Source organism: Pituophis catenifer, unplaced genomic scaffold (assembly GCF_029215685.1).
Source record: "Pituophis catenifer annectens isolate HBS135680 unplaced genomic scaffold, rPitCat1.0.hap2 SCAF_2, whole genome shotgun sequence".
Lineage (NCBI taxonomy): Eukaryota > Metazoa > Chordata > Lepidosauria > Squamata > Colubridae > Pituophis > Pituophis catenifer.
The window spans coordinates 253,372,875-253,389,858 of record NW_027256882.1 but is presented as its reverse complement, the minus strand read 5'-3'; the positions used below and the strand labels follow the sequence as shown (position 1 = coordinate 253,389,858).

At 43.4% G+C, this 16,984-nt stretch overlaps 1 protein-coding gene across 1 annotated transcript in view; it reads right to left on the bottom strand.

Moving 5' to 3' along the window:
- The window catches only part of MCTP1 (multiple C2 and transmembrane domain containing 1), a 150,966-nt gene that overhangs the window by 110,240 nt on the left and 23,742 nt on the right, over positions 1–16,984 (bottom strand). The window contains exon 2 of the mRNA XM_070935753.1: positions 3,908–4,022. Within this exon, the coding sequence (XP_070791854.1) occupies positions 3,908–4,022 (115 nt within the window). The remainder of the gene's footprint in view (positions 1–3,907; positions 4,023–16,984) is intronic.

Below are 16,984 nucleotides of genomic sequence, written 5' to 3'. Positions count from 1 at the left end.
TGACTTTTCATTTGTATGAACTCTCATACAATGACATCCAGAAACTTTAAAAAAACACAAAAATGCTAATTATGAGTCTTGTTAAATTTTACACTTCATGTTCCAGTTTTTCTCCATGTAGTGAATTTTAGATTGTACCTTTATGAAGGTACAATTCCTTTTTTTTATCAATTTTATTAAATATATAAGTAAAATGAACATACCTACAGAATAAAAAAACACATTTATAAAAGGAAAAATGAAAAAGTACACAAAAAGAAAATAGAAAAAAAAATGTCCTCTTCATCTGCAGCATCTCTCTTGTATTCTATAAAATGTTGCACACAAAGTGATCACTCAGTAACTAAAGTGAATTAAATACAATTTTCAGTTGGTCAGTCAATAAACAGAACACATGAATAGTCAATCTCATAATTCAGCTGAAAGGACTCAAGAATTAAAACAGTCATGCAAAAGTAATTACCTAATAAAGCAGGGAGTTATTTGCATTTCACATTCAGTAATTTATATATTTCATTTAAATTCACATATTTTTGCTCAGATGATCACTCAATGTGGCAAGCAAAATTAAACACAATTCCAAAGATTAATGATAAATACAATTAATATTAACGTTAAAGATGTGGCATTAGAGATTTCCTAAATATTAAGTAGGGACCAAATGTAATCAGCAAGCTGAGAAACAGTATCTGGGGAAGTCAGTCTCTGCTAGCAGACCTATCTTTGTAAATGTGTCTTCTCTAGATCTTAAAAGCTTGTTTGTAATAGAACATGCAGTGTTCAGAAATGGTGAATCAACTTTTTTTAATAAGAGTCTTAGAACAGCAGCCTACAGGTTAATGAAAACACATCTTTTCCAAGACCTGATCTTCACCTTTAACCAAATCTGACAGATTTAACCAATAGGCTCAAGTAAACAGGTGAAAACCCTTCATTTCTGCAAGCATGCTGTCCATATAGACACAAGCCAAAAACTATAGAAAACTAACCTTAGCAAACACTTATTATATTACAATACTGTCACATCCATAGTTAGTTTTAAACACTGTTTGAAAGCCCTATCCTTTTAGAATTCACAAAGCAAAGCTTTTCAAATTCCATTTAGTCAACTGTGAAAGTACAGTCAGGTCCAGAAATATTGGGACATCGACACAATTCTAACATCTTTGGCTCTATACACCACCACAATGGAGTTGGAATGAAACAAACACAATGTGCGTTAACTGCAGACTGTCAGCTTTAATTTGAGGGTATGTACATCCAACTCAGGTGAACGGTGTAGGACTTACAGCAGTTTGCATATGTGCCTCCCACTTGTTAAGGGACCAAAAGTAATGGGACAGAATAATAATCATAAATCAAACTTTCCCTTCTTAATACTTGGTTGCAAATCCTTTGCAGTCAATCACAGCCTGAAGTCTGGAACGCATAGACATCACCAGACACTGGGTTTCATCCCTGGTGATGCTCTGCCAGGCCTCTAATGCAACTGTCTTCAGTTCCTGCTTGTTCTTGGGGCATTTTCCCTTCAGTTTTGTCTTCAGCAAGTGAAATGCATGCTCAATGGGATTCAGGTCAGGTGATTGACTTGGCCATTGCATAACATTCCACTTCTGTCCCTTCAAAAACTCTTTGGTTGCTTTTGCAGTATGCTTTGGGTCATTGTCCATCTGCACTGTGAAGCGCCGTCCAATGAGTTCTGCAGCATTTGGCTGAATGTGAGCAGATAATATTGCCCCAAACACTTCAGAATTCATCATGCTGCTTTTGTCAGCAGTCACATCATCAATAAATACAAGAGAACCAGTTCCATTGGCAGCCATACATGCCCACGCCATGACACTACCACCACCATGCTTCACTGATGAGGTGGTATGCTTAGGATCATGAGCAATTCCTTTCCTTCTCCATATTCTTCTCTTCCCATCACTCTGGTACAAGTTGATCTTGGTCTCATCTGTCCATAGGATCTTGTTCCAGAACTGTGAAGGCTTTGTTAAATGTTGTTTGGCAAACTCTAATCTGGCCTTCCTGTTTTTGAAGCTCACCAATGGTTTACATCTTGTGGTGAACCCTCTGTATTCACTCTGGTGAAGTCTTCTCTTGATTGTTGACTTTGACACACATACACCTACCTCCTGGAGAGTGTTCTTGATCTGGCCAACTGTTGTGAAGGGTGTTTTCTTCACCAGGGAAAGAATTCTTCGGTCATCCACCACACTTGTTTTCCATGGTCTCCCAGGTCTTTTGGTGTTGCTGAGCTCACCGGTGCATTCCTTCTTTTTGAAAATGTTTCAAACAGTTGTTTTGGCCATGCCTAATGTTCTTGCTATCTCTCTGATGGGTTTGTTTTGTTTCTTCAGCCTAATGATGGCTTGCTTCACTGATAGTGACAGCTCTTTGGATCTCATCTTGAGAGTTGACAGCAACAGATTCCAAATGCAAATAGCACACTTGAAATGAACTCTGGGCCTTTTATCTGCACATTGTAATTGGGGTAATGAGGGAATATCACACACCTGGCCATGGAACAGCTGAGTAGCCAATTGTCCCATTACTTTTGGTCCCTTAACAAGTGAGAGGCACATATACAAACTGCTGTAAGTCCTACACCGTTCACCTGAGTTGGATGTACATACCCTCAAATTAAAGCTGACAGTCTGCAGTTAACGCACATCGTGTTTGTTTCATTCCAACTCCATTGTGGTGGTGTATAGAGCCAAAGATGTTAGAATTGTGTCGATGTCCCAATATTTCTGGACCTGACTGTATCTGAGAGAGTTATCTACTGTAAAGTAAATAAGGTGAATTAAAATATGTTAAACTTGTTAGAGTGAGCAGACTACTGTATCTCATTGAATTGCTTATTATTATATATTCCCAAAGCATAAAGCTAAAGACTGTGAAATAGGATTAAAACTACCAAAGAGAGATGCCTGCTTTTGTCAAAGATGTCGGTTAACATAAAAAAACTAGCTTATTAACAGCTAATGTTTGTACGTGCCTGTGGTATCTATGAAATCAAACTACAACCTTATTAAAGGATTTTCCATTTTATCAGAGCAGCTTTAAGACTTAAGAATAAAAAAGCCAAATGCAATGTTTTTTAAAAAAAATACTTGATTTTCAATTATAACGACCAATCAATTGCTGCCTAAAAATTGTCATCTTGTTTTGCCTCTTTGATTCTGCTCTTCCCACATCCATTCGAAGACTCACAGTATTGCCAATATCACTTGGTATTAAACTGACAAAGCACAGCACACAGTGATCTAATGATTACTTCAGCAGTAAAATATCCTGTTTTTAATGTCCATTTATCACAAATCTGATCTATATTCAACTATAGAAATATAACATATTCCAACACAAATAGATACCAACACAACATCACCAAATATATGCATACATCTAGTCACAAAACAATTACTTGAACATATTCAACAGCTAATTGGCAGCCAATACCGGTTCTTCTACCCTTTAGCCACTCAATTTTCCATTGTTTATAGGTTCTGGGATTACACAGTCCAGTCTTGAATTACCAATGCATGGTTCCCAATCCAGGACCAGAGAGTGAATATGTATTCTTTTGCTCATGTTTAAAAAAAATATGTCTTTACATTCTAGGGCCAGAAAAAGGTCTGGGGGGAAAAATGCATTGCCTTATAAAATTTGGAAAACCCAGATATAAGAGAAATATGTTTGATACAAATTTACTATCCACTCTAGCCATCTATTTTATAAATTGCTAAACAATAATTTAAAACAAGCAAAATCCTTATGTCAAGGGGAAAGTTATCATTACAAAATATGTAAAGTAATGTAATAGCGGTATTACTATTTATCAGACTCACCTTAGTCTTTAGGAAGCTAGCTATATTAGAACAATTTGTAAGTGTATTCTTACCTCTTCGATCACGAGCTGCTAAATTAGTACCTCGTCTTAATATAATATCCAACTGGTACATTCCTGGTTCAGCAGGTGGTAATTCTACATTATTTGTCCCAGCAAAACCAAATCTCTAAAAAGCATAAAGAAAATATTAAAATATCCTTTCAACAGTTTTAGTATCTTCTCAATTACCTTGTTTGGAAACTAGAATTCCTTATTCTCATAACTAGGACATCAAGATAACAACATCATTGATTGACAGTAACAGATTTTCACAATTCTCTTCCTATTTATAAATATTAAGAATTTTCAGCATGTACATAAAAATAAGATAAAAATGATGGAAGCAAATTATTAGCTTCTCACAAAAGATCAATTGTATTCTATAAGTAACAGCTTGTTCTACAATTTACTTCTCCTATTTTGACAGTCAGAACAATGATAGACAGAACAGAAATAAAAAACTTAAACAGGTAAAACAGAAAATCTAAGAACCATACATTTATATAGTTTAAAATAAGCAGCGTTTGTCATTAATACATTTTTTTACTTCCACTTTTATAACCATCATGTCTTTATCAAATTTATTGATACTGGAAAGATTTCAATAATTTTGCAAAATGCAGTTGGTTAAATAAAGTTCCTGCCTATTTGGATTTTTCTTCATGTCCTACACAACTACCAATGAGATTAGGGGTTGGGGGGTTTTTGGTACTATTGTGAATATCAGCATCCTATTATGTTAAGATTTTTATTTTGAACATTTTCAATAATTATACTAATGTATTTATTAATAATGAGCAGTTTAAATAATTGTGTTTTCTCCTTGATTAGTTTCCATCCATTGCTTCTTGTCCTGCCTTCAGGTGCTTCATCGGCATCATAGGGTTGTTTTATTCAAGACAATTTTATTTTTATAGTAAAAAACAGACCATCAATAATATATTTCTAAACAGAGGTAAGTTCAGAGTTGAACATTTATTTTGTGCAGTATTAATTTGATATCAATAAAATTTAAGTAGCAATTAGATTTTAAATTAATTTTCTGATTTTTTTGAAAAACTTTCATTATTTCAGTTCAGAAGTACAGCATTTGTTCTTAGCATATTTGAAAATCTACTGACAAATTACCTTATACTGACAACCACTGTAAATCAAGTAACTTCTAGAATCAGCATACCTTATTACTATAAACAAAGTATTAGATACCTATTCCATTATAGAGTCATATACTAAGTCTTGAGAATTTGTTTGTGAAATGTACATCTTTAGCACGAGTAGTCACATTGTAGCACTCAAATAGTCTGAAGTCATTAAAAAGTTAAGCAAGTAAAATATAACACTACAGCAGCTTAAAGAGAGATATAGACAATCCAAGGAATTTTAGGAAGTTTTAAAAATCCAGTAGATTAAAAAGATTTTCACTGACTTCAAAATGTTACACTGTAGTGTAGGCAATATTACTTAAAATGTAGATTATAAGGTACCAAAGCAACAAACCTTTGCATTAAAATGTGTCATAAATATTCTTATCTTATTTATGTAGTGATATTGAATCACTAATCATAAGCACTAATTTGAAAACTGGTTTAATTTTTTTATTCAAACTTGATGAATCATTAGCTGAACAATTATTTGTTTTCTTAAACGATGAGAAAAAAATGAGCTCAGAAGAGCCCTAGAGCTCAAAAGACTTACACTTTTCTCACAAAAGAGCCGGAAAGCATCAAGATCATATCTAGTACAACTGTCACATTAATTTTAACTTCTGTAAATTATAAATGACAAAATTTTAAAAGGGTAATAATATTTGATACACACAGAATATAAGAAATTGTTGGCTATTGGAGGATCACAGAAAACTTTTTGGTGGGTGAAACTAGGAAACTAGGAAATTTCAATTAGCAGAAGATGCATTAATGGAAGTACTGATACTAGATATTACAAACATTCCACCATTATTGCACAATCATCGATGACTCCTGGTTTCTTTCCAGACTAAGACTAACTTTTACCTTTAACCTGTGAAGTTCTTCATGAATTAAAGGAACAAAATTTGAAGGCTACAGTTTTCTATACAGATAGAAAACTTACAACTAGAACTTACAACTGTTCGTTTAGTGAATGTTCAAAGTTACAATGGCATTGAAAAATGTGACTTAGAACCGTTTTTCATAGTTATGACCTTTGCAGCATCCCCATGATCATGTGATCAGAATTCAGATGCTTAGCAACTGACTAATTTTTATAATGGTTGCAGTGTCCCGGGGTCATGTGATCCCCTTTTGCGATCTTCTCACAAGCAAAGTCAATGGAGAAACCAGATTCACGAAACAACTTTGTTACTAATCGATCAATTGCAGTGATTCACTTAACATCTGTGGCAAGAAAAGTCATAAAATGGGGTAAAACTCACTTAACAAATTTCTCACTTAACAACAGAAATTTTGGGCTCAATTGTAGTTTTAAGTTGAGGACTTCCTGTACTTTCCCACTCATGCTTCACAAACAGAAAACCTGCCAAAACAGTCTTCACATTCAGTAGCAAGGTTTTTATTGATTACCTAACAATTCTGGAATGCCTTTCCTATGAGTCTTTCAGGTATCTATGTTATTGATTTTTCAGGCCCAATGGATTTTTAAAATCTCAGTCTATTCAACTTTCAATAGCTCTTATTGATCATCTTTATTTTAAAGTTGCATCTTGGATATAAGTTCAACTTAGTAGCTATTATAAATTCTTTTTATAATTTGTTACTATTTTAAGCTATATTGTAAACACTTTTAGATTACATTTAAATTATAGATTTAATTCTGTGGTTTCCATGGAAGCCTTGATTAGATGAATAAATGAATGAATACAATTGAATGAAAGAGACCTACAAGCTATTATACTATACTAAGCTCATATCACAATATACACATATGCCTTGGAAATGTTTTTTAAAAAACGGAATATATCTTTAATAAATAAAATAAATGTATTAGCATTTGCATACATCATACTTGAGATTTTTTTAAAAATATGAACCCAAATTAATAAGATTTGTCAACTGAAATTAAATTAAGTACGGTATACTGGACTATACTATCAGACCTTAATGACTGCCTCAGAAACAATAAATAGTCCACAGGAAAGCTGATTCATTAATTGCAAGCTATGTATGTATGTTAATGTCTTTTCTTTTATATTATTTGTTAGCATTATGGTATATCATTATTGCAACGGTATAAGTACAACAGACAATAGAACAGAACTAGAGAATGGACGTTGTCTTACCTGAACGTCCCTTTTCTGGGCGCTGCGTACACTATCCATGCATGGGTTAATCCTTCAGTGCTTGGCAAACAACTGAGTGAAAACAAAAGACTTTTCCTCCCCTTTCTGGCTCCCAAGCCACGCCTCTGGTCCCATGATCCCCCAGTCTGAACGAAGGCGCAGCAGACAAGAATCCACACTATGAGTAACTTATAAACTCAACTTTATTAACTCAAATTAACGTAATGGAAAAAGAAACTAGTCTCAGTCATAAACAGGGGGCAGGCAGCCCTGACGGGCGGGATATGGATAGTGTACGCAGCGCCCAGAAAAGGGACGTTCAGGTAAGACAACGTCCATTTTCCTGTGCGCTGCTCCCACTATCCATGCATGGGATATACCCAAGCTTAAACTCCCTGGGTGGGAAGCTGACTGCCTCCAGAGTCCTCCTCCGTCAACACTTTCTGCAGTACTCTGCGGCCAAACGATGCCTCAGCCGAGTTGAATGCATCGATCTTGTAGTGGCGGATGAACGGTGTGAGGGACGACCACGTCGCAGCTCTGCAGATGTCCACGACCGAGGCTTGGGTGGCCCAGGCCGCCGTGGTGGCCGCGCTGCGAGTCGAGTGCGGTAGAATTCTGCCGGGGCCCGGTTTGGAGTTCAGGTCATATGCCAGGGCGATGCAGGCCTTGATCCATCTGCTGACCGTAGCTGCTGATATCTTCTGACCCCTGGACTTCGGGTTGAAGGAGACCAGGAGACCCTCAGTACGGCGGAAGGGAGCGGTCCGTCGGATGTAAGTGCGAATGGCGCGTCAAACGTCTAGGGTGTGCCACCTCTTTTCTCTGGGGTCATGAGGTGAGGGGCAGAAATCTGGCAGAATGAGCTCCTGGGCTCGGTGGAACCACGAGTTGACCTTCGGGATAAAGGCAGGATCCAGGCGTAGTGTCACGGTGGAGTCGTGGAAAATACACAAATCTTTGCGGACTGAAAGGGCCGCTAGCTCTGAGACTCTCCTCGCCGAGGTGATCGCCAGCAGGAAGGTCACCTTAAATGATAGGTACTTAAGAGAGCTCGAGTTTGGGGGCTCGAATGGGGGCCTGGTCAGCGCCCGTAAATCAAGAGGTAGATCCCATGAAGGGTAAGGGTGTACTGTGGGGGGTCGCAGGTTGGTGGCCCCATGCAGAAACTCCTTGATGCGCGGGTGGTGCACGAGGGATTGGTACGGAGCGCATGCGATGACTGTTGACAACGCCGCTGTCTGTCTTTGTAGGGTTGCCGGGGCCAGGCCTTTGTCTAGGCCAGCTTGTAGGAACCGCAGAATGTCCCGAATAGTAGCTGATGTGGGGTCGATATGCTGGTGGGCGCTCCAGCGACAGAACCCCTGCCATGATGACTCGTAGATGCGGGTCGTAGACGGACGCCTAGCCGCCTGGATAGTGGCAACTACCTCGTCTGGCAGGTTATCCTTCTTCAGGATGACCCGTTCAAATGCCAAACGGCTAATTGCAGCCACTGGGGCTCTGGATGCGTGACTGCTCCTTGGCACAGAACGAGCTGCTGTGGTGGGATCACCCATGGCTGTTCCACGGACAGTGCCACCAGGTCAGCGAACCATGGTCTCCGGGGCCTGTTCGGGGCTACCAGGAGTAGGTCTGCTTTTTCTGCCAGTAGCTTTCGGATGAGACGCGGGAGCTGCGGGACTGCGTACAGGAGACCCTCAGGCCACCTGCAGCGCAGCGCATCATGGTCCTCCGCTTGCGGTGTCGGGTAGCGAGATATGAAGCGGGGGAGTTGAGCGTTGGCCGGGGTTGCGAAGAGGTCTACCACCGGGTTTCCGAAGCGCGAAGCGAGTTCTCGAAACAGCTGAGGGTGGAGCTGCCATTCCGCTTGATCTATTGTTTCGCGGCTGAGCCAGTCCGCCCTCACATTGGTTGCCCCCGAAATGTGGTCTGCTCTGATAGAGAGAAGGTGTCTCTCTGCCCAGCTGAACAACTCCCCGGCCTCCCGCATCAGGGCACGGGACCTTGTGCCCCCCTCCCTGTTGACGTGCGCCTTGGCCGAGATGTTGTCGGTCAGGATTAAGATGTGATGCCCCTGCACTGTCGGCTGGAAGTTGCGCAGTGCCAGTCTGATCGCCCGAAGCTCTACGAGATTGATGCTGCATTGCCGTTCTTGAAGCGACCACTGTCCTTGCGTGACTAGGTTGTGGAGATGGGCTCCCCACCCCCGAAGGCTGGCGTCGGTGGTGAGTATCAAACGGTCCGGCTCTAGGAAGCTGGACCCCTTGAGGAGCGCTGGCGATGTCCACCACCTGAGGGACCGGTGGACCTGGAGAGTGAGGCGAACTTCCTTTTGGGAGTTGGCCCTTCCCGTTCGCTGGAAGGGAAGGAGGAACCACTGCAGGGGTCTCGAATGTCTGCGTGCCCACGGTACGATGCCAAAGCAGGATACCATCTTCCCGAGGAGGCTTGAGAGGTGGATCAGGGCAACTCTCCTCCTCGTCAGGATCTGCAGGATCAGAGTTCGGATGCTCTGGACTCTGTCCGGTGATAAGAATACTTGGCCGCTGGACGAATCTATCACCGCCCCTAGGTGAAGAAGCCTGGTGGTGGGCTGAAGTTGACTCTTTGCAAGGTTTATGGTGAAACCGTGATCCTGGAAGATCTTCATCACCATCTTCATGTCTCTGGAGGCCTGGTCGGGTGTGGACGACAGGACCAGAATGTCGTCCAGGTAACAGAGCACCCGGATCAGGACGGCTCGGAGCCTGGCCGCCACCACCGCTACCAGTTTGGTAAAGGTGCAGGGGGCCGACGAGAGTCCAAATGGCATCGCACGGTATTGGTAATGCCGGCCCGCATACTCGAACCTCAGGTACCGACGGTGATGCGGGTGAATGGGCATGTGCAGATAAGCCTCCCGGAGGTTGACCAACTGAAGGAAGTCGCCCTGTCTCACCCCCGCTATGATGGACTTGAGGGAGTGCATTTTGAACCTGCGGTATTGAACGGACAGGTTCAGACGCTTTAGATTGAGTATAGCCCTCCAGCCCCCGGAGTTCTTGGGTACCAAGAAGAGGGTTGAGTAGAAACCTGAGCCCCGCTGGCTGTGCGGGACCGGCTCTATGGCTTCGACCTCCAGGAGGTGGGCAATCTCCTGTGACATTAGGTCCTGAAGCTCCGAGGATCGAGGGGTTGGGCAACGGACGAACCGGTGGGGCGGCTGACCGGAAAATTTGATGGATAATCCTGAAGAGATCGTACGCCTTACCCAAGAGTCCGAAGTCGAGCTGGCCCATTGTAGATGGAAGAGGGTGAGCCTTCCCCCTATGGGTCCCGTGGGCCTGGAGTCATTTTCCCCTTCTGGCGGGCTTAGGGCCGGCTCCACGGAAGTTGCGCTTAGGCTGCTGTTGTCGTCCTCGGTCTCGGAACTGCTGCCTGTCGTGAAATCTGTCTCCCCCCTGGTATTGGGAGCGATGAGAGGAGGACCCCCTGGGTCTGGCGCCGGCACGAAAGGGCTACTGGAGCGGGTAAGGTGTGTATCTGCGTTCCTGGCGCCGATATGTTGAGGGGAGGATCTTCCTCTTGTCCTTCCCCTCGATCAGCATGGGCTCCAGCGCGGCTCCGAACAGCTCTGGTGCCTTGTATGGCGCGGCTGCCAACTTCCACTTGGCTTTGAAGTTGGCCTTCCAGGGCCGGAGCCAGAAGAGCCTCCTAGCTGTCAGGGTTGAAGCCAGAGCTCTTGAGGCAAATTTGGCTGCGTTCAAAGAACCGTTGGCTGTGTATTCTGTAGCAGCTATTATCTTATTTAGATCTTGATGCAGTCTGGTGTCCTCAGGGGGAAGCCTGTCCTGTAGATGCCGGAGCCAAATGAGTGACGCTCTGTTGAAGAAGGAAGTTGCCGTTGCCGATCTGATCGCCCAGCCTGCAGCCTGATGTGCTTTGCGGAAGGCCCACTCCATTCTCTTCTCCTCCGCCTTAAGCGTGTCCAGAGGGTCAGTGGAGATCAGCGAGCTGGAGGCTAACGCTGCCACGGGCTGGTCTACTGAAGGGAGTGCCAGAAGGTCCTCTAACTCTGGGGCTGAGCAGTAGAGTTTTTTATCTAGGTTGCTAGGTGTTGCCAGCGAGGCCGGCTGGCCCCAGGGATTCTGGATCACATCCGCAAACAGCTGAGGGCAAGGAATGTAGTCCTTTTGCGGTTTTGAGGATTTGAAGAGCGCGTCGTGAGGGCCCACCGTTGAGGGGGTAGAGGCTGTGACGTCCCCTGGCACTCCCAGGTTCGTTGTAAGTCTAGCCTTGTGGAGTAGGGACTTGAATAGGGCCGGGCGAAAGAGGCCTGTGAATGCCGGTGTGTCCGGTGCTAGGCCCTCATCCTCTGATAACTCCGTCTCCTCAGGGGCCTCCTCCGCTTGGTCTGATTCCTCAGATGAGGATTCTTGGCCCTGTACTGGGAGAGGATGGGACTGGAGCTGGTGTTGCCGTGCCTGGGCAGGTGCGGCCTGTCCAGGTGTCTGAGTTGCCTGCTGCAGGGTTGCAGAGAAGAATGACGACAGTGCAGCCGAGAACATGGCCTGAAAGTCCATTGGGGCTGCTATTCCTGGCCCCCCCTGAAGCCGAGGGTCTGCCCTTGATGGCGTTGAACTTGCTTCAATGGCCCGATATATGATGAGCTGGTGAGGGGCCCCTTGGAGTCTCTGGTCCGGCCCCTGAGCCTGCCTCGAAGCAGGGTGTGATGAGGCCCGCCCTGGGGAAATCAGGAGTTCTTGGGGTCACTGCAATGTCTGACACACTTGCAACTCCTGGCTCTGCCTCTCTCGGAGGGGCGTGTGTGGCCTCCAAAGGCGCAGGCTCTCTGGATGAGGACTCTGAGGCTGCCTTGTGCACCTTCTCCCACTGTCATTCCAGAGCATTGTATCTCCTTAGGGCGTCTCTATTCTGGAACGGTAGGGAGCCCTCTGAAGCTGCCCTGCTGGCAGAGCTCTCATGCCTCTTCTTTGATTTATTTTCCCCCCCTTTTGACTCCTTGCACGGGGGGGGTGAGCTCTAGCTCCATATCTGAGGATGGAGGGGAGCGAGACATAACTGCAGCCGCTAGGTTCTTCGGGCAGGCCCCTTGCCCTGTAGCTCCACAAGCCGAGGGGTAATCTCTTCAAAAAGAGCCTCGAGCTAGGCCAGAACCACTCCTCAGAAGGTGGGGGCGAGGTGGATTGATTGCCCCCTGCGGGCGTGGGGCGGAGTCTGCGGCCGCCCCGATGGCCGATGGGGGCGTAGGCTGATGAGTCTGGCCAATCTGGCGGCCCGAAGGTCCCCCAATATGGCGCTGGCACGTGAGGAGGCCTGTGCCCGACTCAGGCAACGGACTTACAATGGCGGCCCGAGGGTCCGACCAAACGCCGCGCGACTGCCTTGGTGGGAGCTCGTTCCTGGAATTTGCCCTTCCTAGCACAGGGGGGGGGCTGCCGAGCTCTCTGGCGCTCCGCTGCGCCTTGCGCTGATGCCCCGAAGCCTGTGAGGCGAAATCGCTCCTGGGGGGGGTGTTGTTTAGGCGAGCCGAGCAGTTTGAAATAGGCGGGTTGCTCAAAGCCTGCCGGCCAGCTGGAGGGGCGCAGCTCGATCGCTGCAGCAGCGCCGCGGGAAGATATGCCGGTTTAAAATTCAGGAGGTGGCCAAGCGAGCGGCGTGGGTGCGATGCTCTGCTCCCCCCCTTCCAGCTGGTGATTGCTATTCACTCCGAGAGCAAAGTAAACCGCGAAAGGGAATCTATTCAAAATTAACAAAAAAGCCTAATCGCCCTAAGGAAAGGGAAGAAAGAAATTGGAAGAGTAATAAAGAAAAAAGGAGGAAAACCCCACAGACTACTGTACCTTTAAGAAACCTGTGGAGCTCCAAAAATCACTACAGTGTTTGCCAGCAACTGAGTGAAGACTGGGGGATCATGGGACCAGAGGCGTGGCTTGGGAGCCAGAAAGGGGAGGAAAAGTCTTTTGTTTTCACTCAGTTGTTTGCCAAGCACTGAAGGATTAACCCATGCATGGATAGTGGGAGCAGCGCACAGGAAAACAATGCATATAAATCCTCAGTAGTAATTTTTCTCTATGCCAAGATGTTGCACTATTTCTAATCTTAAAATTATATTCATGTCCTCCATCTTACATAAACCAAAACAAACATGTCCTACATTTAGAATTTAGAAGTATATTATTCATCCAGACAGTTTTCAGTATTTAAGAGATAACAAGTCCTTCAATTCAGCTCAACTAGTAATTGGTATGCTATATAACACCTCTTCTTAGAGAGTGTCATTGGTTACTACTAGATTATTGCCACATGTAAAACCCTTCATGGTCCAGAGCCTGAATACAGTGATAACACCTTCTCTCAGTGTATTCTGCCTGCCTGACAAGATTCAATAAGATGAGTTTCTACCTGTACCCTCAGTTAGAGACTGTGACCTACAGATGCCAAGGAACACATTTTCAATTGCTGCCTCCCTCCTGTGAAAATAGTATCCTCCAGATATTTGAATGGCCCCACTCCTTCCTGACTTCTAGAAAGTCAGAAAAAGTTAGTTGTTTTATCAGGTCTGGAAAGCAGAGTTGCTGAGACTATTTCTCTACTTATTACCGGTAGTTAATTTTATTTTGGTAGTCATAGTTAAATAATGTATGTTTTTTAGGTTTATTTGATCATGCATTGACAATGCAATTTTGATTTTTTTTCTATTTGTTTAATCTTAACCAGACAAATGGATTTGGGGTAATTTACTCAAAGTTGACTGAATGGGGCAGGGTTTGGTTTTTTCTGGTGCCATCAAGTCAATGTTAACTCTTAGTGACTGCCTGAATGAGTCTTTGCGCTTTTCTCAGCAAGATTTTTTGAAGTGATTTACCACTGCCTGCTTCTCAGGGCCAAGTGTGTGGCCCAAGGTCATCCTGTTGGCTTTGTGCTAAAGGTGAGATTAGAACTCCCAGTCTCACAGTTTCTAGCTGGATGCCTTATACCAAACTGGCCACAACAATACACAATACACGAGCAAATAATAGATACAAACTCAAGGTAAACCATTCCAAACTCGATTGCAGAAAATATGACTTCAGTAAGAGAGTGGTCAATGCCTGGAATGCACTACCCGACTCTGTAGTTTCTTCCCCAAACCCCCAAAACTTTAACTTAAAACTGTCTACTTTTGACCTCACCCCATTCCTAAGAGGTCTGTAAGGGGTGTGCATAAGTGCACCAGTGTGCATATTGTCTTAATATTCCTATTTACTTACTCTTTTCATGTATTCAAATTATGTTTATACTTTTACCTGTTATCTTAAATATGCTTGACAAATAAACTTATGACTTATACATTCTTCAAATAAATAAATAAATATTTTTCTACCCATGCTGCAATAGACAAATAACTCAAATCACAACAAAGTCTCAGAGCAATGCGAGAAAACTATAAAGCAAAGCCATTTTACAGATTTTACACCAAAAACAGAACACAGTAATCACCATAAACACTTAGATCATTTGCCCAAACAGTCAGCAATACAGCTGGAGACAAATGTAATTATCACAAGATAAATGAAAATAATTGGAATCTTGGAACACTATGAAACATTAGCACAAACTCATTACAGAATAATTTAAATTATCTAAATATCTAGAGTAACATTTATTTTCCTTCTCCTAAGCAAAGTGAAATAGTTTATAGTAGATAGTGGCACAACATACACAGAAATGTGCATTTAAAACATGTTGCTCTAAAGCAGAGGTCTGCAAGCAGAGCCTGTAGTACAGTGGACTAAAGCACTGTTATTAACATCTGCTGCTTGCAATTACTGCAAGTTCAAATCTCACCAGGCTCAAGATTGACTCAGCCTTCCATCCTTTCAAAGGTAGGTGAAATGAGGACCCAGATTGTGGGGGCAATAAGCTGACTTTGTATAAATATACAAAAGTATGAAGGCTATTGCTTAACGCATTGTAAGCCGCCCTGAGTCTCCGGAGAAGGGCAGCATATAAATTAAAGCAAATATATATATATATTAAACACTCAAAAGAGCCATTTGGACCTGTTTCCCACAGAAAACAAAACACTGGGAGTCACAAAACCTGGGTGGGCATGGCCAACTTGACGTCACTCACTCCCACCCAGTCACATTCCCCCCCCCCATGCCTACCCAGGTTTTGTGGCTCCTAGTGTTTTCTTTTCTATGAGAAACATATTTCTCCCTGTGTGTCTCTCTCTTTCATCTCTTTCTCCCTCTCATCTCTCTCTCTCTCTCCGTCTCCCTACCTCTCATCTTTCTCCCTTTCTCCCTCCCTCCCTCCCTCTCATCTCTATCTCCCTGTCCCTTTCTCTCTCTCTCTCTAAACTTTCTTTCTCCCTCCCTCTTTCTCATCTCTGTCGCGCTTTTTCTCCTTCTCTCCTTCTCTCCTTCTCATTTCTCTCTCTCCCTCTCTCTCATTTGTTTCCCTCTTTTCCCTCTCATTCTCTCCCTCTCCCATTTCTCTCTCAATTCTCTTTTTCCTCTCATTCTCTCCCTCCATCATTTTCTCATTTCTCTTTCCCTTTTTCTCCTTTTCTCTCATTTATCTCTTTCTCTCCCTCTCATTTTTTCCTCTCCCTCTTTCTTTCTCTCTCCCCTTCTGTTTCCTGCTCTTTTCCCTTTCTCTTATTCTCTCCCTCCAGCTCTGTCTCCCTCTCCTTCTATCTCTCTCGTTTCTCTTTCCTCTCTCTCATTCTCTCCCTCCATCATTTTCTCATTTCTTTCTCTTTCTCCCCTTTTCTTTCTCTCATCTCTTTGTGTGCATGCACACGCGCACAAGCAGGACGTCCCCCTCGGCTGGGATAATGGTGGTGGTGGGGACAGCGACTCCTCCTCCCGCTGCCACCACTGCGCAGTGAGGTGTGTAGCCGGCTGTGCTGTGCAGCTCAAGAGAGCCACATTGCACAGGGGAGCTGCAGCTCTTCCTTTTCTGCATCCGGCAGTGGTGGTTGCTGCTCCCCGTTCCACTCCTTCCTGATCTGACACGAAGGGGACTGTGGCTGGCGCTGAGCTGTCCATGAAGGACATGGAATAGCAAAAAGCAGCCAGTCATGGGCAGTGCGGAGAAAACGCTAGGGGTGCTTCAGCCATGTGGCTCTGCAGAGAGGCTTGTGCCTTCTTGGGGCAGAGAGCAGGTCTCATGACCGGGTCAGCAGGGAGCCGCAGGAGAGGGTTCAAAGAGCCGCATACGGCTCTGGAGCCGTGGGTTGCCAAGACCCACTCTAAAGGATTGGCTGATGCTTATGTATCATTAATTTCCTTCAGCACTAGACCACAAAGTCTAAAAACAACCAATTATAAGAAAATAACAGAATCAAATCGATTCAGAAAAATATTTGATATTTTCAAATATACTGTTTCAAACAACTGAAGGAAAGCAACAAACAAAGCAGGCTTAGAAAAAATGCTGATATAACTGTTGAAACCAAAATATAAATTTATAAAGCCAGAATGTTATCAACTATTTATATAAAATCAATCAGAAACTTGCCTATTTCAGCAAACTCCTTTCCATTTTTATATCCCAATTATACAATGTTGTTATACAAAAACATTTCATTGATTGCCTGGTTGATTGATTGATTGTAACATTAACAATGAGAAATATAACACAAAAAATTTAAGGGTTAAAAGTATTTTTATTCATATTTAGAACATAAAATTTAAAATTACAGTTTAATAAAGCACATAACATTATGCTAAAATATTTAGCTAATCTCAAAATCACTGGAATCTATTCAGTTAATATTTGCAAAAATAAACTATATTTTGATTTAAAGAATTAAA